This window comes from Carassius auratus, chromosome 5, assembly GCF_003368295.1.
Source record: "Carassius auratus strain Wakin chromosome 5, ASM336829v1, whole genome shotgun sequence".
NCBI classification, from domain to species: domain Eukaryota; kingdom Metazoa; phylum Chordata; class Actinopteri; order Cypriniformes; family Cyprinidae; genus Carassius; species Carassius auratus.
This window is the reverse complement of record NC_039247.1, coordinates 366,017-393,178: the sequence shown is the minus strand read 5'-3', so window position 1 is coordinate 393,178 and position 27,162 is coordinate 366,017. Positions and strand designations below refer to the sequence as shown.

At 35.6% G+C, this 27,162-nt stretch overlaps 2 protein-coding genes across 2 annotated transcripts in view; one reads left to right on the top strand and one right to left on the bottom strand.

The window, feature by feature from the left end:
• Positions 1 to 761: 761 nt before the first annotated feature.
• Positions 762 to 2,364, bottom strand: LOC113068882 (transcription elongation factor SPT4-like). Its single transcript, XM_026241773.1, has 5 exons — positions 2,163 to 2,364; positions 1,754 to 1,860; positions 1,389 to 1,444; positions 1,146 to 1,199; positions 762 to 1,021 (listed from the first exon to the last, which is right to left on the bottom strand). Exons 1-5 carry the CDS (start codon positions 2,229 to 2,231, stop codon positions 954 to 956), a joined length of 354 nt encoding a protein of 117 aa, XP_026097558.1. The 5' UTR covers positions 2,232 to 2,364; the 3' UTR covers positions 762 to 953.
• A 2,904-nt stretch (positions 2,365 to 5,268) lies between these two features.
• The window catches only part of LOC113069924 (E3 ubiquitin-protein ligase RNF43-like), an 87,559-nt gene continuing 65,665 nt past the window's right edge, over positions 5,269 to 27,162 (top strand). The window contains exon 1 of the mRNA XM_026243051.1: positions 5,269 to 5,991. Coding sequence (XP_026098836.1) covers positions 5,752 to 5,991 — 240 coding nt within the window. The 5' untranslated portion in view covers positions 5,269 to 5,751. The remainder of the gene's footprint in view (positions 5,992 to 27,162) is intronic.

The following is a 27,162-nucleotide window of genomic DNA, read 5'->3' as shown; positions in this document are numbered from 1 at the left end:
TACACGGAACCACCTTCAGGGTACAATGTTTGAACCATTGGGTGCACATGGTCCTCCAGAATGGTTTTGTAGTCCTTGGCAGTGATGTGCCCATCTAGCACAAGTATTGAACCTAGGGAATGCCATGATATTGCAGCCCAAACCATCACTGATCCACCCCATGCTTCACTCTGGGGACCACTACTCCTGTTGGATGTGGTTCATCCTTCATAATGGTATGCTGACATTACTCTGGACAACGTGGCCCTGGATACACCACAAAGACTTGCTGTTCTGGTCACATATGCACCAGCTAAACACACATTATGTTGAGTGCATTGCATTAGTTTATGTAAAACTGTGCTATTGCTCTGCTAATTCAACCGTCAGATTCTGTTCTTATTGAAGATTGGCCACCAGGCTGCACAAATATAGCCATGAAACCTCCAACACTATATTGGCCAGTTTTTCAGTTCCATCGTCCAACACCTGTATATATAGACACACACACACACCTATATTTTTATAGAAATTATATAAACACTTCTTCACACAGGGTCATGTAGTTTTGGATTTCGTTTCCCTTAATATTAAAAAAACCTTAATTTAAAAACTGCATGTTGTGTTAACTTGTGTTATCTTTGACTAATATTTAAATTTGTTTGATGATCTGAAACATTAAAGTGTGACAAACATAATTTTTTTTTTAAAAAAATCAGGAAGGGGGCCAACACTTTTTCACACCACTGTATATAAACACAGTCGGAGTAGGAATTGAAAAAATGTTTATAAAACTTTATTCATGTTTAAACCAAGTACATTTATCCATTATAAAACCATAATCGTTTTAAATACCAAAAAAGCAAGTAAAAAAGAAAATCAAAAGACATTAAATTACATAACAGATCAGTAATAACTAAAACAGCTGGTTAAGAGTGTAGCTTTACAAACAAGTGATCCAGAAACTTCTGTTTTCATGTTTTAACAGCCGTGTCTCTAGATCTGTAGATGACGCCTCTGCTCTTCAGCTCTCGCACCACACCTGAGAGACAAAACACAACATCAACCTCACGCGAGGGATCTTCAGCAAAGGTTTTCACAGAAAATACAACATGTCCTTCATTTACAGTCATAAGAGAGCCATTCAACCAAAATCAGACACTGACCTGGAGGTAACCGACCCGTTACTGTTACTGCATAGACACCTGGCTTGAAGTTACCTGAGAGAATGACTGTTACTGAGCCGAATCATGACACTAGTGTTTTTGTAAAGCTGCTTTATAGCTAAACTTGAAGTCGTTTCGTAATTGATAAAACATTAACACTCTTATTTTCCTGTATTGTGTAAAAGTGCTACATAAATAGCTGCTTCTGAAGATCTCACAGGTGAAGTGCACTCAAATACTCACTGGTTCTTTGCCATTTTGCCACCCAACTGTCCTCTGGGCTCATCATAGCAATAACACTACAATAAAGACATCACACATCAGTGCACAAATGAAATCAGACATTAATGTGTTTTTTAAAAGAATAATCGACTCAACGATAGATAGCATATCAGTTTTAACACACCATTACTTTGCAAACCAGTGTAATTGTCTTTCCTAAGTTGCATGGGTTAGTGTAATAATGCTTTTCAAATGTGAATCAGCACCTATTGTCATTACATGGATGAGAGCAGCTCATACATTCTGCCAAATATCTCTGGAAGAAAGCAAGCAAGGGAGAGTAAATGATGATCATGGAGTGATTTCTGAGAAATGTTTTTACGCACCCATCGAAAGAAGAGCTTGTGCATTCATAAACCATCTCTCGATTGCCCTTCATCTGCAGGTATGATTCACAATTATCACATCCGTCGTACTCAAACTGATCAATAGTCTGAAACCAAAGAAGATTATAGAGAAATCATATCAAATATAGTCTAGTAAGGGTTGTAACTGTAATGCCTATGACTAACAGTATCTAACAATATAATGTTTAATGTACATTATATTACTGTAAGAAGCAGGCACACACCTCACCATAATATATTCATAACATGTTCAAAACATCATCAGAGGACGCCTATCTATAGAGGTTTATGCCAGTGTTGTCTTGTGCTACACTCATCTGCTCTGAATATGTAAACATGTACATTTCTCAATGATGAAAGCATCTGTTTTGATGAATGTCTCGTTTACCTTGACGAGAGAGCATAGCAGACACGCTCTCAGATGACGCAGATCTTTCGGGACGGTCTCCAGAGACATCCCTGTTGCTCTGATCAAATATACTTGAAATTAAATAAATAAATAAATAAATAGTTATAGATGTTCTGTAACAACTATTGTTTCAACGAGTTGTTAGCGTTTGCTAGTAGCCACAACCGCGCATTCAGCGACGCGCAATGACGTCACTGACACGCGCCGCTTGATCTTGATTTGAAATAGTTATTTATTTTTGGTCATATATAATTAACTGTAAATATTATGCTATTCAAATGCTGTCGCTACGTTGAATTTAGATAATTAATCTGTAGGTTTGTTTGTGACCAGTGAGCTGCAGGGCCTAAAACAGTACTACATTCCAAAGAGAACGCAAATAAGAGTTTCATAAAGGAATGGAAATTATCGAACGAATAGAAAACACAAAGACTATTAATAAAAATAATAATTAAAAAAAATATTCCATGATGTTTCAAAATATTTTTTAAACAAAATGAGTTCTAAAGGAATTTTTAGAGGGTGACCAAAACGAAATGGTCAAAATAAGCGTTTCATAAAGGAATGTAAATTTCCAAATGAATAGAAAACACAAAGCCTAATCATTTTCATGTTTTTTCCCAATAAATATTCCATAATGTTTATTTATCAATCAATATATATAAATAAAATTTCTTCTGAAGCCGGAGCTTAGAGGTCACGTGAGCCTCATCCTAAAGCGGTTTAAACATACTCCATGTGTGAACGCGCATAACGGTTCCAGTAACGGTCGCGTTCGGCGATGGTAAATACAAACACACGTAAAGACGTTAAATAATCGGTTTTCATTAACAAAGTTACATAGATTTTGATGATACACACGCTTCACGATCACAACTTTTATATTTAGGCTATAGAATATTTCTAATGATCTGTTAAATCGAAGACGTATCTATTATGGACTAATGACGTTTTAAAAAGTAATAATGTTGTTATGAAATGTTTATATTGACGTTTATTTGGTCTCCATCTTCTGCAGGTCATTTAATGATTATTTGACTTGATGATGATGGATGTTTAGTTTGATAAGTCTCTTCTAAGAGCTAAACTGCAGTAACTTCCCGGTAAAGTTGTGGCTTTTGATAAACAATCCCCAAAACAGCTCAGTCCTCAAGAGAGCGTGCGGTTTGAGGTTTCTTCAATAATATGTCTTAGTAAGATAAGATATAAATGATCAAAACATATAATACGATGCAATCCATTGATGATTGAGAGATGAAGAAATAGAAACACTCCTCAAAAGATCCTAATGATCAGATTTGAGACCCACTGATGTTTCTAAAAAAGGATCGATGGAGAATCAAGTAAAGCCAAGCTGCGTCAGCTTTCACATGGAAATATTAGGGCTATTGAAGTTATTCTTACATTTACTATATAAAAATCGAAGAGAAGAAAAAAATCAGTCCAAAACACAATGATAAACTTCATAAAAATATGAATTTGTCAATACATCCAATTAGTTTTAGCATGTTGTAAATATCTATTTAATAATCAGTCTTTAGAGAAAACGGTTCAGTTCATAATTCATAATTATGTGAAAACTTAAGTAAATTGTTATTATAAATCATAATAGTTCTTTTTATCTGGGGTTGGGTTTTACAGTAGTTCTCTCAGTAGTTAAATATATGTATTTATATTAGGGAACACATATTCGCTGTTAAATAAGGGTTTTCCCTCAAACTCATAATTTGCTGCTTATTAATACAGTGCAGGTTTCTTGAAGTGTCTTGGAGACATAGGCACAGTTCTTCTGGACTGAGTCTGTCTCAGTTTGTTCTGTTTCTTCATGTTATTTCACACCGACTGATGATGAACAGATCTCTGTGTGAACACTGGCTGTTGTCAGACTCCTCGTGCAAACAAAAATCTCACTGGATTATTACAATTAATGGCAAAAATAATGTTTGGAAATGTAAACTGATATTTACTACTGACACACTAGAGCAAAAGATAGAAATAACTGACTTAAAACAATTTTTTGTCTGTGAAAATACTAGTGGCCTAAGACTTTTGCACAGTACTGTATATACATAGTTCGTTTTTTGTTTTTCAAAAGAAAATATAAAAATAAACTAAATAAAAAATAGTTTTGTAAAAAAAATAATAATAATAATAAATAAACCTCATAGTTTAACTATATGTAAGTATTTTACTTACTTTATTTTTATGCTCCATAGATGTCAGCTAGAGGGCGCAGTGTGTGTGTGTGTGTGTGTGTGAGAGAGAGAGAGAGAGAGAGAGAGAGAGAGAGAGAGTGTGTGTGTGTGATGTGTGTACATGTTTTTCTATCCCGGCGAGGAATTAAACCTGAATACAAACATACTCATGGGGACTTGTGTCACCGTGGGGACCTACAATGAGGTCCCCATTGGAAAACAAGCTTATAAATCATACAAAATAAGTTTTTATTATAATGCAAAAGTTTGGTGTGAGCGGTAGGATTAGGTGTACGGTCGGTGTAGATCGATACATTTTACCGTTTGTACAGTATAAAAACCATTACGCCTATGGCGAGTGCCCAAACGGGTAGTTAACCAGACTTGTGTGTGTGTGTGTGTGTGTGTGTGCGCGCACGCGTTTAATGGGTCGGATAAGTTCTGCTCCACCCTCGCTGACAGTCAGCAGGTACACACTCGCGTTCACTCTCAACTTGAAACTTTTCCAGCGTTCTGCTGCTCGGTTCAACAGCACCGAGGCTTCGGGACAGCGCGAGCGGATTCTACTCTCGAAGTGACTGGATTTCTCGACATGGATCCGTGGAGATATAATCAGAGTCGAACAGCTTTGTGAATGTGAAGTCTTAGTTCATTTAGGAACATGGAAACGAGTGTTCAGAAACGGCTCCCTCCTGATAGTCTTCTCGATCGATCCCGCAAAGTTCTGGTTTTATTTGGATAATATACACAAATATTTTTTTTTCCGTCGCAGTTTTTTTATGTTGGACCGCATGGGGAACATTTCCAGGCGTTCGCAGTGGGATCGTGATGCGTGTTTGATCCGAGTGGAATAACTGAGACATTGTTGCACTGAAGGATACGCTGATTCTGCTACAACCTGCTACATTCTGGAATGTTTGGAATCCTTTGAAGTGGACGCGGCGCACCGCACACTAATGGAGTCATTATGACGTCACGTTATCAATCACGACGCGCGGGAATCCACGGGGAACTCTGTGATATTATTGATCTCACCCTTAGGCGATCATATTAAACTCTTTTTGTGGTTTAAATCAGTGCTCGCGCCAGCAGGCTGTCCGCTGTCAATCACTCTGTCAGTCATGTTCTGTCAGAGACACAGGCCAGTCACCAACTGAAGTTCCTTTAAATTGTTTATAATATTCTTCTATTTCAAATCTCAACCCTGCTGAGCTTAAACAAAGAAACTACCCACTCTAAAAGCCACTGATTGTTTTGGACAGTTTCAGTGACCTCTAAGGATTCTCCTGTCGTTTATCTGAGCTCTGATTGGACGGATAGCTTTGTGGACAGTGCATAATGTATGGCTGGGGCCCGCCACTGCGGCCAGGACAATGAGGGTCCCTGTGCGGCGACTGGCCGGGCTCTGGCCGTGGCTGCTCATGGCTGCCTCGCAGGTGGCGTTGGGTCACACGGGCCTGGAACTAGCCGCTGCTGTGGAGTCCGAGCGCTCCGCACCCCGAGCCATGATCAAGGTGTCTCTGCTGAAGCAGGAGCCCACCAGCAGGCCCATCACCCTAGAAGGGGTGTTCGCCGGGGGCAGCACTGGCTATGCTGAAGGGAAACTGATGCAGGTAAGAGCTGGAAGATGTTTTCAGGTTTTTTTTTCAGTCATGCATTGGACTGATGTTCTTTGTTGGCATCTTCTTGGAATTTTCCATTCTTTGCAGTGGAAAAAAGTTCTTTAGATTATTAAAATGTTTCTTTATACTGGGAAAAATGGTTCGAGAACTGTTCACTGAAAGGTTCTATTGCATTGCTCCGAAAACCAACACAGCTTTCAGGATCTGTAAGGCAATCCAGTTGTGTATCTCATGCATCTTTTCTCTTGGAGGCTTAAACTGGCAGACATTGGCATTAAAAAGTATTTGGAGTCTTTTCAGATTGTCTGAATGTCAGTGTATTCGATGTTAGATCAAAGCAAGTGTCATTTATTGTAAAGAAACGGCACAAGCGCTCAATCACATTCTCTTTATTTTTGACGTCACTGTAAATGTTTTGTCATATAGTGTCAGAAAACAGTTCTTTGCATGATCATTTTGGTCTTTGAGGCATAAACTGGCAGACAGTGACACTAAAAAAGTATTTGGACAATTGAACAACACTTAAAACTGTCTGAATGCCAATGCATTAGTTGTTAGAAAAAAAGCAAGTGTCATTTGTCCCAAAGAAACAGCAAATGCATGCTCTTCTAGCAAAATGGTTAACAAATTAAAAATGCAATAACTTTGTTTATTTTGGACTTTTATTTTACAGTTTTGGGCCATGATACAAGTCATGTAGTTCCAGAAACGCCAACCAACAATTCTGTGCATGATCAATAACATGATGGCATAGTGTACAGTGCTAATGTTGTGTCTCCTCCGAGAACTGTTGTCATCTCGCATGCAGAATCGCTCACCTGGGAAGTCATCGAATGCATCTGTGCGAGTGCCAAGAACCGCCCGGGTCTTATTGGAGCTGATAGATTTGTGGTGTTGTAAACTGTTAGGTCTGTTCTCTGAGGCCATACTGCCAGATGTTCAGGCTTTGAAGGCTGCAGGTTCTGCGATTCTCTGCGAGAGCCATCCAGATCAAGCCAGAGGGCATGCACTAACTGTAAATGGATCTTGAAAGCCTTTATCCCTGTGGGAAAGAGTTTCTGCATCATAAAAAATAAACTAAAACCGATTTCTAGTTAGTGCAATGCGTGTTTGTGATCGTCTTGATGAGATTGTGTTTGAATTTGACCTCAGTTCACATTGCTTCATTAGACACGGATAAAGAAAAGTGTTTGTGGAGATTTCTTTTATTGGCAAAATGCATTTAGCTTCTCTGTTCGGGTTGCAAGTTGTAACTAGATTTTTGCCGCATGTCCAAAATGGTGCTGTGTTGTGGGTGGTTGCTAAGGTGTTCGGAGTGGTTGCTAGGTGGTTTCGTACTGTTTCAAGTGAAGAAAGTCCACCCTCAAGTCTCTGTGATATTCTGGTCTCTCCTCAGTGAAAGTCTGGGAGTTTATTCAGGCTGTTTTATCAAATTCACAAATGTTTTGTGGTGTTATTCATGCCGCCGGTAACTAGTATCTACATGCAAAGTGTAAATTATGAATGCAAGCCTGTGCAAATGAACATTGTGGGTTTGTAACTCAAAGGTTGAAAGTTCAAGCCCAGTAAAGGGTGTATTGTGAACTGTCGAGGCGCTGAAGGCGGCAGTTGTATTTGAGCGAGTGCTTTGCATTGGTTAAGAAACGTCAATTGGGAAGAACTAATTATCAGAAAGATGTGTGTCTGATTTACAGAAGGGTATCAGTCTCTTGGTTACAGAGAGCATGTCGCACAGACGGATGCTTTTTGTTGCAGTGCCAACCTGTTGCAACAGGCCTGGCTTGCTTTGGCGCATTGTCCTCCTCCATAATGTTCCCTTCCTCTAGGGGACAAAGTGATAGAAGCAGGTGGGGGTAGGGGGAAGTTGCTATCTTTTCTTCCCTTACTTTTCCCTTTGGCCGGCCCACATGAATTCAACATTACGACTTTTATCTCCTGCTGGGAAGAATGCTGTCCAATGATCTACTACTGTAAAGCTTGTTTTTATACTGTGCATCAAATTATGGAGTGAACTAGGGCTGGGGGAATTATATCTCTATATTTTTTGGTCTTTTGACAATATTTGATATATAAATCTGGATATTTATATGTATTTGCTTTGCAATTGCTTAGTTTTTTTTCACTTTTGCTATTTAGATTAAAAAATATTTCATAAAATAATAACATCAAGTTAAAATAGTAATAAAGGCATGTTTTGTTGAACAAATGGCTACAAGGAAAAATATATACTTTAAATCTTTTATAAAATATTTAGAATATATATATATATATATATATATATATATACACACACACACATGAAATACATAAAATAATCTTGTCAATCAATTCATGTTTTTCGCCTAATTAACTCTAGGAAGAATATTTACATTATATTTTTCTTCTATAACTTACTTTTTTAAACAATTAAATACAGTAAAAAAATAAATAAAAAAAATAAAGGCCTGTTTTCCACAATTTTTTTTCACCAAGTGAAAAGAATATTTACAATATTTTCTAGACCATTTTTTTACTATTATTATTATTTTTTTTTTAAGAAATAACAATTCTGTTTGTAGCGATGACTCTACTGAAAGGTTAAAATTGAGTGCTGTATTCATTTCATATGAGAAACTAATCTAAAATCAGAGGAAGAAATAACTAAATTTGTCTAAAGATGTTCTTTTAGCTAAATAAGAAGTGCACTGAAATCATTATGATGTTGACAGTGTTGTTAATTTTATACTTCCAGTCCAATACATGGTGAACTTTCAATATGTCACCTGGCCCTACAGTCTACGGTTCATTTGCCTCTGTGTTGAATTCCAAACTGAATGAGTGAAGCAACAGCCTGCCTCTTTAGATAAGTGTGCTGGATTAGTGCTTTTCCAGGCGTGTCTGCCTCGCTGTCCTCGGGCGGCTCTGAATTCGCCGCGTTGAGGATGACAGCCAGTTTTCATAACCACCAGTAATTACACATCTCCCATCCCATTTGATCTTCCTAAGCATGTTGTTTCTCCAGGACACAGGTTGGCGAGCGGCGCTACCCAAATTTGACTGGCTTTTCTGGGCCGGTCGGCGGATCACAGGCAGAGAAAAACAAGATCAGACATGATGATGGTGGAAATGTTTTATTTAAGGAGAAACGGCCTCTTGGCGCAGCCGCTGGTCTTTAATGGAGGCCGATCGTACGTGCTCTGTTTATTTTGCATTACAAATGTGCAATTTGATTTGACACAAGTGGTACCTTTTGCTGTTTAAACCAAAAATATATTAGATTATATATCGTTCTAATATTCCAGTACAGACGTGCTATTTGTACGTCAGTAAAACACATGATGTGAAGTCTTTTTACCACACTGGTTTTCTTTCATAATTCTCCAGATGCATAACCTAAGCATAACTAAAAAAAACAACAACTTGTGTTTGGTGCTGTTTATGCCAATAAAGAAACACAGCGACCCCCAAAATGTATTTAAATATGGACTAAATATTATAAACTAAGAAGCTTGTTTCCCCCACAGGATAAAGACAAGGTTATAATGACTTTATCTCGCAAATCTCTTATATTTCACAATTCTGAGAAAAAAAGTGAGATATTAAAACCCAGGATTGACTTTTGAGAAAGAAAGATTCTAATTCTATTTGGTTTTGGTGAAACGATACAGAATTGCGAGGGAAAAGTCTGAATCGACCCTTTGCCGGGAGTTTGATTGACAGGCCATCTGACCAATCACAACACAGAATCTGCTATGCTGTCCGACAAACAAACCAGAGTAGAGTAGATTAACGTTGGTGGACTTGCAAAAAAATTGGTGTGTTGGCGTCCTTCCACGGTTAAACAAGATACCTTCGGATGTTCACTCATGTTTATTTTGTGCTGTAACTTGTCAAGAGGAAGAGATGATCAGAGGCCCGTTTCAGAAGGAAGGTTTGTCAAACCTGAGAAAGCTTACTAAGTCAAGCCTGTTTCCAAAAGAGAGAGGTAACTTCGAGTCAGTCACTGTGTGTGAACATAACCTGGCCGGGAGCAGATGACTGGAAACAAGAAGACAAAAATACTAAGAAAAGCATTTTTTGCAGAGCTGGTACATTCATTGCACCCATGCACTGAATCATCATGCATTTCATTACTCTAATTGAGAAATTATTCCTAATGTTTTAAATGTGAGGATGTGTTGCATTAAATCAATAAAACGACAATGCATTTATTGTAAAGAAGATGTACATGCACGCTTTAGCCAAAACAAAAATGCAATGACATATCTGGACACTTTAGTCACTCTTGTGTTGAGGGAAGAATTAATTTCCAAATGTTTGACTCTATTGTTTTTGAATCTAGCAGTGGATGCGAGGGTCCGGTTTGAGCCTCCGGTGGGTCAATTAAACGATGCTAACTCGTTTTAAAGAGTGTGCTTTCCTTTTAAGTCTATTCGATTAGTTTCTTCCTCCTTCCCTTCACGTTTGTTTGGCGCTCTGTGGCGGAGAGGTCAGCTTAACCTTTGTAAACGCTCACAAAGAGGCGTATCAGGTTCTACTGAGCCCCTGACTGAAGCTATGGATCTAAGATCAGATCCTCTTACAGTAGTGCTGTGTGGCATGATGGGTCAAATGAGTTCGGAGGTGATTTTGCTCTTCTGCTTATATCTGCTTAAGCAATCGCACCAACCCCAAACTTTTGAATGATAATGCATGTTTTTTTTCTACAGTTTATGCATATGTTTTAATTCAGTTTTCAGCTAAAATAAGTACTTCTGATGGCAGCCCAGCTCTCACCTAACCTTCACTATCATCAGCCGATCTGCAAACTGACCTCATGTTTCTCGTGTGACCTTACAGAAATGGCTTCTTGGATTACGAGGAGCGTGACAGCAGACGTTAGAATTAGCCGAGCAAACGCCCTCGACGTCTTGGCAGCCTCGTATCTATCGTGTAACTCTCCACTTTTCTTCTAAACTATCTCCTGTCCCGTCTGATCTCTCAGGAGGATGGATGATAGGGAGGCCGGGATGGATGCATTAATGGAGTACGAGATCAAAGCGTTAGGTTGAAGACGCGAGTCTGGATGATTAAAAAGGAGTTTGTTTACTCTGTGCTTCCGATAGGCCTCCCCTCCCCTCGTTCAGATGGATTTCCTGTCTATATTTCCCTCTTGGAAACTGATAATGATAACAGGCCATCCGTCCCGACCTGCTGATGTTTGACTTCCAGCTTTCGCTTTAGTCTCCTAATGTTCCTCTCGTAAAGAAGAATCTCTCCTTAGTTTCAGAAGAGATCTCAGCATAAATGCAAACATTTCTCATCATGTTCTCCCAAGATCAAATGATTTGTGCTGACAAAAAACAAAGCAAAAGAAATTGTACAAGTGCAAGTAACACACTGAATAAAATGTCATATTTTGTAGTAGAAACATGAAATGTTAATTTTCTTTAATTAAAATAAAACTGAATTAAAAAAATCTAGAAAAGTTGAATTGTTTTTTAGAAATTGAACATCAGAAATGCTGCTTTATCAACTAACTGAAAAAAAAAACAAGTTTGTGTTGAGGTATTAACATTACTAAACACTTAAAGAAATAAAAATCAATGAAAGGGATATAGAAATATAAAAAGATTGAAACAAAATTAAAACTTAAACTAAAATGAAAACTGAAAATATACAAATATTTTTTTTAAATGGCTTTAATATTAGTTGATTCAAATTAGTATTTAAACAATATATATTTTTAATTTTATAAATTCTATAATAGTATATATAAATAATGCTAAAATTACTGGATCTGGGTTGCTGTCGATGCATTTCACAATTAACTAAATAAATAAACTAAAAACTGAAATAAAACATTAAATGAAAACCTTGCAATGAAAAAAAAAAACTTTAGAAATATTGAAAAAATATTGAAAAGTTAGACCAGTAAACAAGTAAATTACTGGAACTGAAATAAAAATAAAGATGGAAATAAACCATTTAATACAAATATTTTTTAAAAGATAACATCAAAATTTCTATTACATAAACTAAACTAAAATTTAAAATGAAAACCGAAAATAAAAAAATATTTTACAAATAATTGTAATATTTATAACCTCTATAGTAGTAAATAAATAAAACTAAAATTACACAGGATCTGGGTTGCTTTCCACATTAATTTGGTGTAAAAACTATTTTATCTCAGAAATTTGACTGAATTTCACGATTAAATAACATTGAAATGAAACGTATTAGATGAAAACCTTACAATGGAGAAAAAAAACCCATTAGAAATATTGAATATTGTTTAGAAATGCTGCCTTGCCACTCAACTGAAAAGTTAGACAAGTAAACAATTAAATTACTGGAACTAGAACTGAAATAGAAATTAATTAAATATATAATGGAATAAAAATATTTAATACAAATAAATTGTAAACATTTTTAAAATGACATCAACAAAATTACTAAAACCTAAAACTAAAACTAATATATATATTTTAGAATAAATCAATAAAATAAAGATAGTGTCTAAAAAATAAATAATTTGTAATTTTACTATATTCAATAATAGTATAAAAAATAAAATAATGGATCTGGGTTGCTGTTTTAGAAACAATATTTCACTCCGAATTCAGGACATTTCACAATTTAAAATAAAGCAAAATAAAATAAACATACAAATATTAAATGAAAAATGTAAAATAGAATTGTTTAGATACGTGAAGTTTAGAAATGCTGCCTTGCCAACTGACTGACAAGTAAAAAAAATAAATTACTGAAACTATAAATGGATAAATATATATTTTTTAAATGACATCACAACAAAACTAAAATTTAAATTTCAAAAAATATTTTTTATAATACATTCTAGAATTGTATCTGATTAATATAATAATAATTTGTAATATTTCTAAATTCTATGATAGTATAGAAATAATGCTAAAATAACACTGGACATGGGTTTAGCTTTAGCTTTGAATATAAGATCCCTATACTTCCCTATATATCATGTATTGACTTTTGTTTCTTGAAGACGTGTTTGAGTAAATGTCCTGTGCTTTTAAAGAGCAACATCTGAGCAATGACATTTCCCCTGCATAATCTGAAATTGATCATTAGTTTATTTACTAATTGTTTCGGTTCCTGATTTGCATTCTGAACACAGAAGAACAATGCTAGAACAAACTACCACACGTTTGGACTTAATAACAGTTACATCAGTAATGTAAGTGAATGATGCAAACCACATTCCACGTGCCTTTGTGCAACATCATTCGCCCTAGAATTCGCCCCTGTGAGTGTCGGTGATTGTTGAATTGAAGGCTAGCAGATGTTACAGGTTATTGCAGTATATGATTGGGGTCACAGTGCCATCGCTGCTGGTTGAACCAAACCGAGCCAATCAGATGACATGCTTTTATGGCCTACTAATAGCTTGTTGTTTCCTTCGTGTCATTGTGGAATTCTTGATGATTTGAAGACGAGAGCAACAGGAAGGGACTCTGGGTTTGTTTTTACGAAGCTGATTAAAGTCTGTGTGTCGACTCGTATCATGTCCTGAGTTGAGATTTCACAAATGGTTTTGAACTCTTAACTACCTGTAAAAGCCTGATTAATCTCCTCTGTTGACTCTTGTGTAAATCCATATTAAAACTCTATGAAGACGATAATCCCTCATTTAACTCTCTAATAGGCTTTGCACTAGAGATATGTACAGTTAACCATGGATTTCTAGCATAGTCCTCAAAACTGTATGACTGTTTAATCTGTGGAACACAGAAGAAGACGTTTCAAAGAGTGCTGGTCTTGGTTTCCATTGGCTCTCGTAGTATGTCTAAAGATGCTTCAGAAGTCAGTGGGAACGGAAACTGTTTGTTTACCAGCTTTCTTCAAAATATATTTTGTGTTCAGCAGAAGAAAGAAACCCATAGAGGTTTGGAATGACATGAAGATGAGCAAACGATGACAGGAATGTCATTTTTGGGTGGACTGTCCCTTTAAGGACACTTTTAGCACTGGCTTAATCAGTGTTTCACACTTTTATATTTTGGTTTGCTTTTATCCATTTGGTTTTAAATTTGTATTTATAATTGAGTTAATATTCTGTAAAAATGTCTACTTAATTTCAGCAATTGTGCATGTTTTGTTTTTCTTCTATCTTTAAATGAAATATTTTTTTATATCATTTATATAGGCTTATATATCAGCTACCTTGCTCTTTAAGAAATAGGCATCGTTCCAATCTGAAAATCAATAGTGGTTGACCACTAGTTTTTGATCCGGTCAACTGCTTCCCACTTTCCACATTAAATGACCAATCACAGATAATTTTGTATTTATTTCCTGTCTAGAAGTGTTTATTTGAAATAGATGATGCATACATTATGAATCTGTGATTGAGGCTTGTGATTGGCTGATAAATTTGTCTCTTTTTATCAAGTTCAATTGTTTTTAAATAGATTTCCTTTTTAAATTATTTATTTCTAATTATTTAAGGATAAATTATGTTAAATAAAACACACATTGCATTTGAGAACTGCTGCATGTTGTATTACTGTTCAAAACGCTTTATATTGGCTATTGGCCACTCTACTCCATATTGACATCGGCCATCATAAAATCAATACTGGTTATTTTAACCACTAATTAACAAAGGGTTAAGTGACCCTGGGTTAACAATTTCAACTGTGAAAAGCTCTTGATAAGCATAAGATGAATAGCACCGGTTTAAACTTATTAACCATATTTCACTGTTAAACATTTGAGCTGCAGTTAGACGAGCAATGAATGCATGAAATGCGTCTTTCTTTCGGCTGTAGAAGAACGAGAGCGGTGAGGTCAGCGTTTCCATCAGCAGGTGTGTCTTGTCTGTTCCTTTACAGATTTATCAGCGAGTCTTTGAATCTTTTAAATGGGGGATTTCCAATCGCTAACACTTGGCTGTGATCTTTATGAGGATTTTTCCTTCTACTTTCAGAGTTTCCATTCATTGGCCTCTTTTATTTTGTCTCCATGCAGTGACTTCAGTTGAGGTTGTAATGTGGCCAGTGTTCCCTAGCTTGGATATTTTTAATTGGTGATACTTTTTAAGAGGATGAATGCATGGTAAGGATGCCGCTTGTCGAAGAGGGTTTTATCGTGTTGACGGCGTGCTTTAGCTCACAGTCTGTCAGTGCACTGAATACTCTCTGATGAGGAGATCCGTGTGGAAGTTCACATCCTTCAAAGCGCTAGTGGTCAAACAATGTGTTTTTTGACAGCCGATATCTTGGAAAGCAGCGGGGCCGATAGACGATATAAAACCGATAATTTGAAGTCATTTGACAATGGATTAAAAAATAAATGTGTGAAAGAAACATGCTTATACTTTAGATGACCGTATTTTCACAAATAAATATTAAATCAAAATATAATTAAAAAGAAAGTAAACACTGTAACCATCAGGGCACTCAGTATTCTGGGAAGTTTGTATGCACTGGGAATCATATTTTTCAAATAAAGCCAGGTAACCCTCATTTTATATACAGCACACAGTGAAAATGACATGAATATTACAGTGGGCAAATGCATAATGTGCAGAATAATTTGAAATCACGAGTTTAAAGTTTAAAGCATTCAATTGAAAAATTACAAATATCGGCCGATATATCGGCATTGGCGATATATCGGTCGACCACCACAAAGCGCCGCTGCTATTTTTAAAGCAGCACTTTTCACTCGTTGACTGTCAAACGATTGCTTCCGACCGGTTGTTGGTGAGGACTCTGCAATAAAAGATTATTGTCATTCAGTCTATTTATTTCTTGGAAATATTGAAGGACTGCTCTCAGCAGCCATTTATTTATTGCTAATACACACATCTGATTGTGTCTGGTGGACCTGAAGATGCTAAACCAGTCTAATTATACAGGACTTCCTTAAGAACTTGACTTGATTGAAGAACAGTAAACCAAAAATAAATGTTGTGTAAAATTGTTGTACCAGAATTTGTAAATATTAAAAGTTTTTAAGATTATTATATAATTATTTTATTATATTATATATCAATTTATTGCTGAATAAAAGTATTTAAAACTCTTACCGATCCTGTCCTGGTGTAGTTAGCTAGGTCAGTGTGTGTGTGTGGCTGAAGTGGATGCATGGCAAAGCTCTTAAAGTCACTGGGCCACAGTCTTTTGTTTTAGTCATTAGAAGAGAAAGGAATGCTGGGATGTATCTGTGTCTGTCAGTGGCATGTTATACAACAGATTCCTCTGGAGTTTTCAGGCAAACAGTCTGTGCGGCAGAGCGTCGCATTACACACACCGTACACACAGCAAACAGCAGCTAAACATGCTGATGGGCTTTTGTTTATCCCAGGTCATTTTTAACTGTGGTGTCATGCAATCCCAGATGATCTTTTGTGTTTCACACTCTATATACTTCAGTTATTCAGGCTGAATGCCTTTTGGCACCGCCATTTCATCTTAGAAATGTGTGTAATCCTGAGTTAATTGTGGCTTAAATGAATCTTTTAGTTATTGTTTGTCATTCCAAACATACACTTATTTTTTCATCCATCTTTTATTTTATTTTTATATAGTGATCGTGACTGTCAGGCTATAATAACTGTCTAATGGAGAAGCGATTAGTCAGCAGGGAAGACTTAATACCTCTTTTCTGTTTCTATTTAGACTTACTAGAAAGGATTATTTCGTTTCCGATCTATTTTGGTTTTTCTACTTTCGTTTTCGTTTGTATTTTGAGCATGACAGCATCTGTCATCATTCACTTGGATTAAATGACATTATATGTGTTCCACAGATACAGACAGACAGTTTGGGGTTAATAAATCATTTTTAATGTACAATTGAACTATTCCTTTAAATATTTTCATGTAGAAGATTACCATTCAAAAGTTGGGGTCAGTGTTTTTCAAAGAAGTCTTTTCTACTCACCAAGGTCACATTTATTTGAGCAAAAACTGACAAATTACTGTTGAATTGTGAAATATATTTTAAATATACTGTATATTTGTGAATATGTTAACATTTAATTTATTGCTATAATGTATTTTCAGCATCATTCCTCAAGAAACATTTCTGATCATTATTGGTGTTGCAAACAGTTCAAAAGAGCAGCATTTATTTGATTATTATAAATGCCTTGACTGTCACTTTTGATCAATTTAATGCATCCTTGCTAAATAAAAAATATATATATTTCCAAGAAAAAAAAATTAGAATGGGGGTGTACATAAGCAATATTTTGCACTGGAGCCCAATATTAGAATCATCTGCATGTGATATTTCATTCATTGTCCCACACGGCCTTGTTTTCTGCGGTGACTCCATCTGAGATCTTTGGAGTTCATCACCGTGAGTCCAGCAGTGTTTCAGGATCTCTGACTGTAATGAATGATAATTGTCAGTTTGCAGCTCAGCTGATGAGATTCAGATGTGGGCTGTGGGTTTTATTGGTTCGGTCTGTGGGTGGAGATCAGGATCTGTGCTCGCCCAAAGATAAAAACATCATCTGAATGTCAAAGGGGAATTGACTTCTGACACACAGCGTCTGTTCTCCCTCTGCTTGAGGTTTTGTGTGGATTTCTGCTGGGAAAAATCATATTCTCAGAGCTTGCGTCATATAATTTGGTGTGTTCCCCTTTGTATATGTCACAAGGTCAGTGTGTTTGTGTATGTCTACAAGCGTAACAACTGCTTTGATCATGACCCACTAACGTGCTCTACTGCTTTTATTAATAACTTGCATCCTCTTGGCTTCCTCTTATGGATATGTTTTTTTGTGTGCAATCGGAGGACTTTGTAAACAATAATGTGTGCCATGTGGCTTTTTCATTAGAATACATCAAACATAGAGGACCGACACAGGAAGACTAGGATTAATAAAGAAAAAACAGGTAAATAATGCTACTGCAGTCAGTTTACATTTAGTCATTTAGCAGATGCTTTTATCCAAAGGGACTTACATATGAGAACAATAGAAGCAATCAAAGAGCAAGGATATGCAAATGCTATAACAAGTCTTGGTTAGCTTAATGCAGTACACGTAGCAAGGTTTTTTTTTACATAGTGATGCCATGTAGACAGAGAAGAGAAGCGGTCCAAGAACAGAGCCCTGAGGCACCCCAGTAGTTTATAGTAGTATATTCACATTTATAAGGTTACAAATGGTTTCTATTTCAAATAACTTTATGCTAAAATTATATGAAAAAATATGAAGCAGCACAACTGTTTTCAACATTGATAGTAGTTATGTTTCTTGAGCAGCAAACCAGTATATTATAATGATTTCTGAAGATCATGTGACACTAAAGACTGGACTAATGATGCTGAAAATTCAGCTTTGACCACAGCAATCAATTACATTCTACAGTATATTACAACAGAAATCAGTTGTTTGAAATTGTAATAATAATTCATTAATTTTACAGTTTTTACTGTATTTTTGATCAAATAAATGCAGCCTGGGTGAGCAGGAGACTTCTTAAAAAAACAAAAAAAAAAACCTTACAGAGAACAAACTTTTCAACAGTATTGGAATATGTGACTAAAATGTTTTAAATTATCATTGCATGTGCATGAAAAATAACAATAATAAAGCAATGACTATATTTGACCTCTTGCAGCTGTTAGCCATTTTTTGAGAAAAGCTGTATTCTAGTTCATGAGATGTTAGTAAACCTCTGTTGTCAGTGGCGCCGTGTTGTTTACGCTCTTCAAGCTGTTGTTTCTCTGGATCTAATGTATGGCTTTAGCCGAGAGTGTGAGGTCAAGGTTTGGCTAGTTAGTTAGCTGGTAGAGCTACACTGAACCACTCTGCTGCCAAAAAGCATATTTCCCCATTGATGTCCTGACAAAAATTTTGTAGCATATAAGTCTTTATTAATGTGGATGTTTTAGCAGGGAGTTTTTTTATAGCCTTATATTTGCTCTCTATGATGTCATAGTGAAGGCTTAGTCATCGCTTACACTTTACAATAAACTTCCATCGGTTTACATTACAAACTAACAATTTATTGTTAGTTGATGTTAATTATTACCTTTAATAAATGAAACCTTGTTTTGAAGTATTTAATGAATATATATATATATATATATATATATATATATATATATATATATATATATATATATATATATATATATATATATATATATATTAACTGACATTAACCAATATAAATAAATAGTTACAAAAATATTATTTAAAGTACATTGGTGAGTTAAACATTCATACATTAACCAATTTTAACTAATAGGACTTTATAAACAGGACTGAATGTTCATAATCATTTAAATTTGCAGATTCATACATAATTGCAGTGCATGCATCTCTTGTTATTATGTTATGTTATGTTGAGGAAAGCAGAGGTCAGAAGGTTACTGCGGTGTGTGAGACAAGTCCCCTTCGTAACTTAATTTCAGTTTTAATGCAGTTTTAGCTGTGTGTCATGGACATTTATTGAAAAATTAATGGGAGATATCTGATAATTTCCTATCCTCCATTACTCTACATCAGTGGCTCAGATCTCAAACAAAAGCCATATTGTAGACGCAGATCCGGACAGAAAACACTTCTGACTGTGGATCTCAGAATCACATGCTCTCCGTACAGCCGGCCAAGAGCCGCACAGTGCCCCGCTGCTGACCTCTCCTCACGCTTTCTCTCCCCGGACCAGACCTCAGAGCCGACTGACGGAGGGTTTGTGTTTGTGCCAACCCTGCCTTTCCCAAACACTCCGTCTAAATGCTTTTCCAAGTGACCTCTGTGGTGCTTTTGCTGACGCTTGTGCAAATAACATCAGTTTGATGCAGGATTTGTTGGTTGTTAATACTTTTTTGGGCGTTTCTGTAATTTTTGTTTTTTTTATCAGCTTTTTTAAATGTGTGTGTGTGTGTGTGTGCGTATGTATATATGTATGTGTAAATCCTGTGGCAAAACAGAGAAGCATTTGAGAAGAGCATTTGATCAGATACAACTTTAACAGATGCAGTATTTGAATGCTTGGTGAAAGAGATGTGTTTTTAATCTAGATTTAAACAGAGAGAGTGTGTCTGAACCCTGAACATTAAGAAGACTATTCCAGAGTTTGGGAGCCAAATGTGAAAAAGCTCTACCTCCTTTAGTGGACTTTGCTATCCTAGGAAGTCCTGCGTCAGTTTTAGTTTAGTTTTTTTTTCTTCAGTTTTAGTTATTTTAGCACAAGTTAAACTAAACAAATGAGAATTTCTTTCCTTGTAAACTAGATGCAATTTTTTTTTTTTTTTTTTTTTTTTGGTTAACCTTTTTTAACATTAATTGTTTCAGTTTTAGTTTATTTTAGTACAACTTACAATACAACTTTTTTTTTAACAATAAAAACCCTGATGTGTAGTTTTATTAATGCTGCAGCCTGATGTTTTAATATAAAAAGTCAGTCCATCAATTTACAAACCGGTTAATCACAGTTACATTTTGCATCCTAGATGAGGGCTTGTTTGTTTAAAATTCTTCAAATTGTGGCAGAACAGTCTCTGTGGATTCTTGTACAGAAAAATTATAGGAAATGCATGAAGACTGAAGTGCATGAAGTATTTTTTGGTTCTTACATGATCTGGACAGAACAGCTATTATAATGAAGTAAATACAAATAAAAAAAGATCTACACATGAAACTAGAACACGTGAACACTTCATGCTTTTTTACTAAATGAACACAAAGGGAACATTTAGGTGTTTAGGTAACACACAGACATCACCATACCTATATATAAAGTTATGAAATATCAATACACTAAATAAATATAATCACAATCACAAGTGCAATCTTCCTTACATACATGATCTGCACAATATTCCCCAAATGTTGCACCATCAGCAGAATTATTTATACATTTGATATCATCGCCTATACTAGCGATTCAAATATTTTTATATAAGAATATAAAACTTAATTGAACCAATTTAATTTAATAATTTTATAATGTTTTGATGCTGTGAACCTGACAAAAAAAAAAAAAAGCTTATGTAGATTTTTTTTTTTTTTTTTTTTGTACTTCTAGTTTTTTCTTCCCAGTGGTCTGATCGACACCAGTGCATTTGATAGTTGCATGAATCCGATCAGTCAGATCAGATGTGCTGATTTGTGTGTGTGTGTGTGAGACTGTAGGTGTTTTTCTGTCCAGCGTTTGCCGTCTCATCGGCTGAAGGGGCAGTTTTCACACACTTTCAGGTGGCTCGGGAAAATATGTGAGGATTGTGTTTTATTGACTTTGTGCGCTGCTTTTATCATGAGCAGGAATCCTTCATATTCCTGAAGCTGTGTAAATCAATGCTTTAACGTGTTGTAAGCAGCTTTTTGTTACTGGATCCTTTTCCACGTTGTCGCATCATCATGATTTATCATCTCTCATCAGTCCCTGAACATTTAGTTGAAGTTCTAGTGGAGTCATTAAGAGTTATTTAATGCTTTCAAGGCATTTTTCAGTTGTGTCGATACAATAATAATAGTAATACTCAATACAACTACTATATATATTTTTTTAAATATTAGCATTTGATATTACACAAAATAAATATAAAATAATATATAACATAAAAAAGTTACTATTAATAATTATATATCATTCTCTCTCTGTGTGTGTCTCGCTCTCTCTGTCTCTCTCTGTCTGTCTCTCTCTCTCTCTCTCTCTCTCTGTCTCTCTCTCGCTCTCGCTCTCTCTCTCTCGCGCTCTCTCTCTCTCTCTCTCTCTCTTGCTCTCTCTCTCTCTCGCGCTCTCTCTCTCTCTCTCTGTCTCTCTCTCGCTCTCGCTCTCTCTCTCTGTCTCTCTCTCTCTCTCTCTCTCTCTCTCTCTCTCTCTCTCTCGGTCTCTCTCTCTCTCTCTCTCTCTCTCTCTCTGTCTCTGGTTGGATGTGAAGGCTTTGGCTCACTGCAGGAATGTTTAAGGACTGTTCAGAAGTTCAGAAGCCAGAGCTGCCCACATCATTAACCCTCTCCTCACCACTGATGTAATGTTTTTAAAGGATCAGATTTTGATGCATCTGAGTTTAAGAATTTGTTATTTTATTTTAACCATACACATAAAACTTTATCGGCACTGTAATTCAGATTTGCATTACTTTTGCATGCTGTGCACCAGTTTTTGCAGCACTGTCCGGTTTGATTTAGTTAGGTCTGTCTTGTTTCGGTGTGGGTCTTTAAGTTCATTGTGCCAGGCCTGACACGCTGCAGTGACTGACTGCACAAAGAGCACTTCACAGAGCCTGAGAAACGTGCAGCTGTTTGGGCAAAGAGGGCCAGGCGTAGTTTTTATCTGTGACTGTAACTGGCTTTCTTTCAGTCTCTTCCACATCAAGGCCTGAGTGAGCTTCAGTGCCACACTGCTCTTTGAAACCACACACACACTCTCTCTCACACACACACACACACACACACACACATACACATACATACTCAGAATCAGTGCGAACAGCTCTGGCTTTAATAAAGACAGATATTTAAAGCAACGGAGGACGACAACGCAAAGAGGTTCACTTTAATTTCATTTTGAACAGTCCCATAACCATAGATTTTATGTCACAATGCACAAACTCTTAAAAATGGTCATTTAATGCCATTTTGGTATGAAATAGCATGTAAGCAGGTCCAGGTCGTATTACACCTGACGATAATAATAAAAAAAGCAAATAAATTGCATTAAGAAGAGATTAAAGGGAGTATGTTTTCATGAAGAATGTCACAATGCAAAAAACTTAAACGTGCAATAAATAATTATATAAAAATGCAATTTGATGAGCATGTTCTTTAAGTGGTTTGGTGAGATTCTCTCTCTCTCCATTGATATTTCTCTCTCTCTGGTGTGTTAATGGAGTCTGTTTGTGTGCCACAGTCTTTCCGGTTAGCGTTTGTTGGGCCGGTTTCCCTTCAGATAATGACATGTCTCCCAGAAGACCTTGGACTGTCTGGAACGCTGTTCAGCACATATGTCCTCAACGGGACGGTGCTGCAGTCCTTACACACGTGCACACCAACACCAGCTTACAGCCATTCACTCACACATCCATTATTAAATCCACATTTAACAATATTATTGAGAATTCTATATTAATGCATCAACTGCCTACAGTTAATTAACTTATTTACCTACTGGAAGAAGCAAAGTCAAACTAACTCAGGGTCTTACTCAGGGTTGGTAAAACCCATAACCCTATGTATGAAACTAATTGCGTTTATGTATTATTATTTTTTATATATGTTTTTATTTTATTAACCTTTTGAACTTTATCCAGTTTATTTAGATTGTATTGTAATTATTTTCATTTTATAATAAATATTTAATTGCAATGCATTTTGTTGGAATGTTGCATTGCATTACATTGCATTGTTGCATTGCATTTCATTGATGCATTGCGTTTAATTGCGTTGTTATCATTACATTTTATTGCGTTGCATTGCATTTCATTGCGTTTTGTTGCATTTCATTCCGTTGCATTTCATTGCACTGCACCGCGTTGCATTTCTTTGCATTGCACTGCGTTGCATTTCATTTCGTTGCATTGCATTTCATTTCATTTCGTTGTGTTGCGTTTCATTTCATTTCATTGTGTTGCGTTGCGTTGCATTTCATGGCGTTGCGTTGCATTTCATTGCACTGCACCGCGTTGCATTTCATTTTGTTGCGTTGCATTTCATTGTGTTGCGTTGCATTTCATTGCACTACATTTCATTTCATTGCATTGCATTTCATTGCGCTGCGTTGCATTTCATTGCACTGCACCGCGTTGCATTTCATTGCGCTGCGTTGCATTTCATTGCACTGCTTTGCATTTCTTTTCATTGCGTTGCATTTCATTGCGTTGATTGCATTTCATTGTTTTGTGTTGAGTTGCATTTTATTGTGTTGCATTTCATTGTTTTGTTGCATTGCATTTCATTAGCCCGTTTCACACAGTAATGCCAGTAAATTGCCGTAAAAATGACCGGAACAACTTTACTGGTAAATAAAAAAATTTGCTGTACACACATTGTCTTTTTTCCAGAAAAGCACCATTCACACGTCCATTCCAAAATACTGGTAAATTATGTGATATCATTAACATCTAAACAGCTGCGCTGTAAACATGGAGGAAAATAAGCGGTCAGAATTTTTGTTGAGGTTTCTTTCTTTTTTTTGCATTCATGCAACTGCTTTTGTCACAGAGACATTGTAATAGGTGACTACAAACCAAAACTTTTTTTTTGTTGCTAGCATCCAGAGGCAGAGGCGCTACCTGCTCCTAAAAAAAGGTTGGTGTCTCAGTTTCGGCGACGCTAGTTTGGGGTACCTCTGAATTCAAGCTACTGCTAAGAGGGACAGGATTTGTGGAGTAGCTGGACTCCCAAAGAGATTGACAAAAATAATAGGCACAAGAAATTCATCCACTGCCACTTTGCTTGTGATAGTTGTTTATTTTTTAGATATTTAAGATGCAATGTTTTCAGTTTACTGATTACCTGACTTTTTTGTCCTGTGAATGCATTGCTCTCGGAGACGGTTATTTTATCATACGTAACTGCATCACTAACAGTTCCTCAAATTTCTTCAGTCGCCCAGATAAGCACAAGCGGTGTTTTTGAAAAGATCCTGTTCACACATGATCTCTTTACGGCAATTTACAGGCAATCCGGAAAAGTCTGCATGTGTGAAAGGGGCTATTGTGTTGTTGCATTGCATTTCATTGTGTTTTGTTGCATTGCATTGTGTTTCATTGTATTGCGTTGTTGCGTTGCATTGCAACAGATTCATGACCCAATGTTGAAACACATCGAGTGCTGTTTGTGCTACAGACATGAAAGGTTCCTCAAAAGGAGTCCACTTAAAACACCCTAGCAACCACTTGTACAGTCTTTTTACTGTTTCTGTTTTTTATTTATTTTCTTAAAGCAATAAGCTAAAATGGGCCGTCCGTTACAGTGGCCTGTGCAGGTGCGAGAAACCCCTCGGCTTCGCTTTTGGCTTTTTAAACTGGTTTTTATGTTGCCTTTTTTATTGGAATCATCTTGTTGCCTGAAGCCCTAATAAAAGCTGATTTCCTGTCCCGATCCGCAGTCGTGTCAGAGGCGGGAGTGGCTCAGCGGATCGAGATAATGATGAAAAATGTCATCTTTTGATGTGAACATACCACGCTTTTATTATATTAATACAGGGGCTCAATTAGTGTTGAGTAGCGCTGGATTTTGCATTCCTTCCATTCGAATCACGTTCGCAGGCCGACGAAGGCAGACGTGTGTTTGGACATGTTCGGAATGCTGCTTCAAAGAGCATCTCTCTCCGTGTGTGTGTGTGTGTGTGTGTGTGTTTATAACACTGTGAGTTATTGTCTTTATAGCCATCTCTCTATCTTCTCTGTAGAGATGGTGAAGAATAGATGTTAGAATAGAGTTCTGATTTACTGAACAGGTTGTTTTCATGTTTGTAGTCATTCAGCAGACACTTAATATCCAGAGTAACTTACAAAATGCCTACCTCAAGGAACATGCTCAAAATCTCAATATTTTATATTTAGTATTATTTAATAAAATTGTATATTATTATTATTATTATTATTATTATTATTATTTTTATTTAATTTTATATTATTTCTTTATTGTTATGTTATTTTCATATTTGTATATATTTTTTAAATATTTTATTTCATTTAATTGTTTTTTAATTTAATTTTATATTATTATTCTTTTAAACAAATGTCAATTTTGAATTTTGAAAATATTTTATTTCATTTAATTGTTTTTTAATGTAATATTATATTGTTATTTTTATTTTTATTTATTTAAAAAAAAACAAATGTCCATTTTGAATTTTGAAAATATTTTATTTCATTTAATTGTTTTTTTAATTGTTATTATTTTTATTTTTTTTGTTAAAAAAAATGTCTGTTTTGAATTACAAAAAATGCTTTAAAATCGCAAATAGAAATGGGATTATAGTCCAGTTATTAATTTTAATTTATTTTGGGCTGCTGCTGTTTATGCCCTCATTTGCCACGTCTCACATCTGGGGTGAGAACAATTTTTTTTTTTTTGGCTGAAACCAATTCTGTGTATAAAATAGTTGCATTGTTTTGCACAATATTTACTCCGAATTCATAAAAAAGTGTCTTTATTGTCCATTTTCAAAGCAGTCATTACATGTTTGGCATTGACACAAAAGATGCACAAACACTTTTGTATCTAGCGAAGCAGACACAGTTGTGCAGATGATCTGACTGAATGAATATTGACGGTTACATCAGTCCATCAAACACTCTTCATGGCGCTGCATGTAATCCTGAGATGGTTGCAGATTTATTTATTACTTTGCAGAATCAAATGAATGGCAGATTGTGTATGATGTGAGTCTCCACGCTGGCTTTCTTCCTCTGTGTTTGCAGACTGTTAACTATTACCAAGCCATGTGTATTTTGGCCGAATCCCAAACTGTTCCACACACACGAGCGAATATCAAAAGACTTTCATTACGGCCTGGAGGAGCTCCAAAACATGCTGCTATTATTCTGCATTTCCATCTTCCTTATTCACCTAGTTTCATATTGATGCTATATTTACATCTAATATTGTCACATTAGATGTATATTAGATGCTCTCTCTGGTTATTAATGGAGAGCTGATCAAAGAGCCAGACGCTGCCAGCACAAGTTTGTGTCTGTCTGTTTACTTGCCCTAATATATCTGACATTTACTTCAGCCGAACTGTTATGCATTCATTTCTCCGTTCCCTGAGCACTGAGCTTACAGTACACTTGCTTAGAGTAACATGCTCAAAGCCATTTTATTTTATTTTATCATTTTTTTTAACATTTCATGTAATTTGTATGTAATTTTAGTGATTTTTTCTTTAATGAATTATATTATATTATATATATATATTTTCTGTTCTTTAGATTTTTTATTTTATAAAAAAAAGAAAGAAAAAATAAACAAAAAATTTAATATTAAAATATATTATCAAAAGTAAACCAAATTACTAAAATATAAATCTAAACTTAAAATATAAATATATAACATCTTATATATTACATATAAAAACTATAAACTAAATAATATATATATATATATATATATATATATATATATATATATATATATATATATATATATATATATATATATATATATATATATATATATATATATATATATATATAATATTCCCTAAAACCATATTCTGGACAAATGTGGGCAAAATAATTT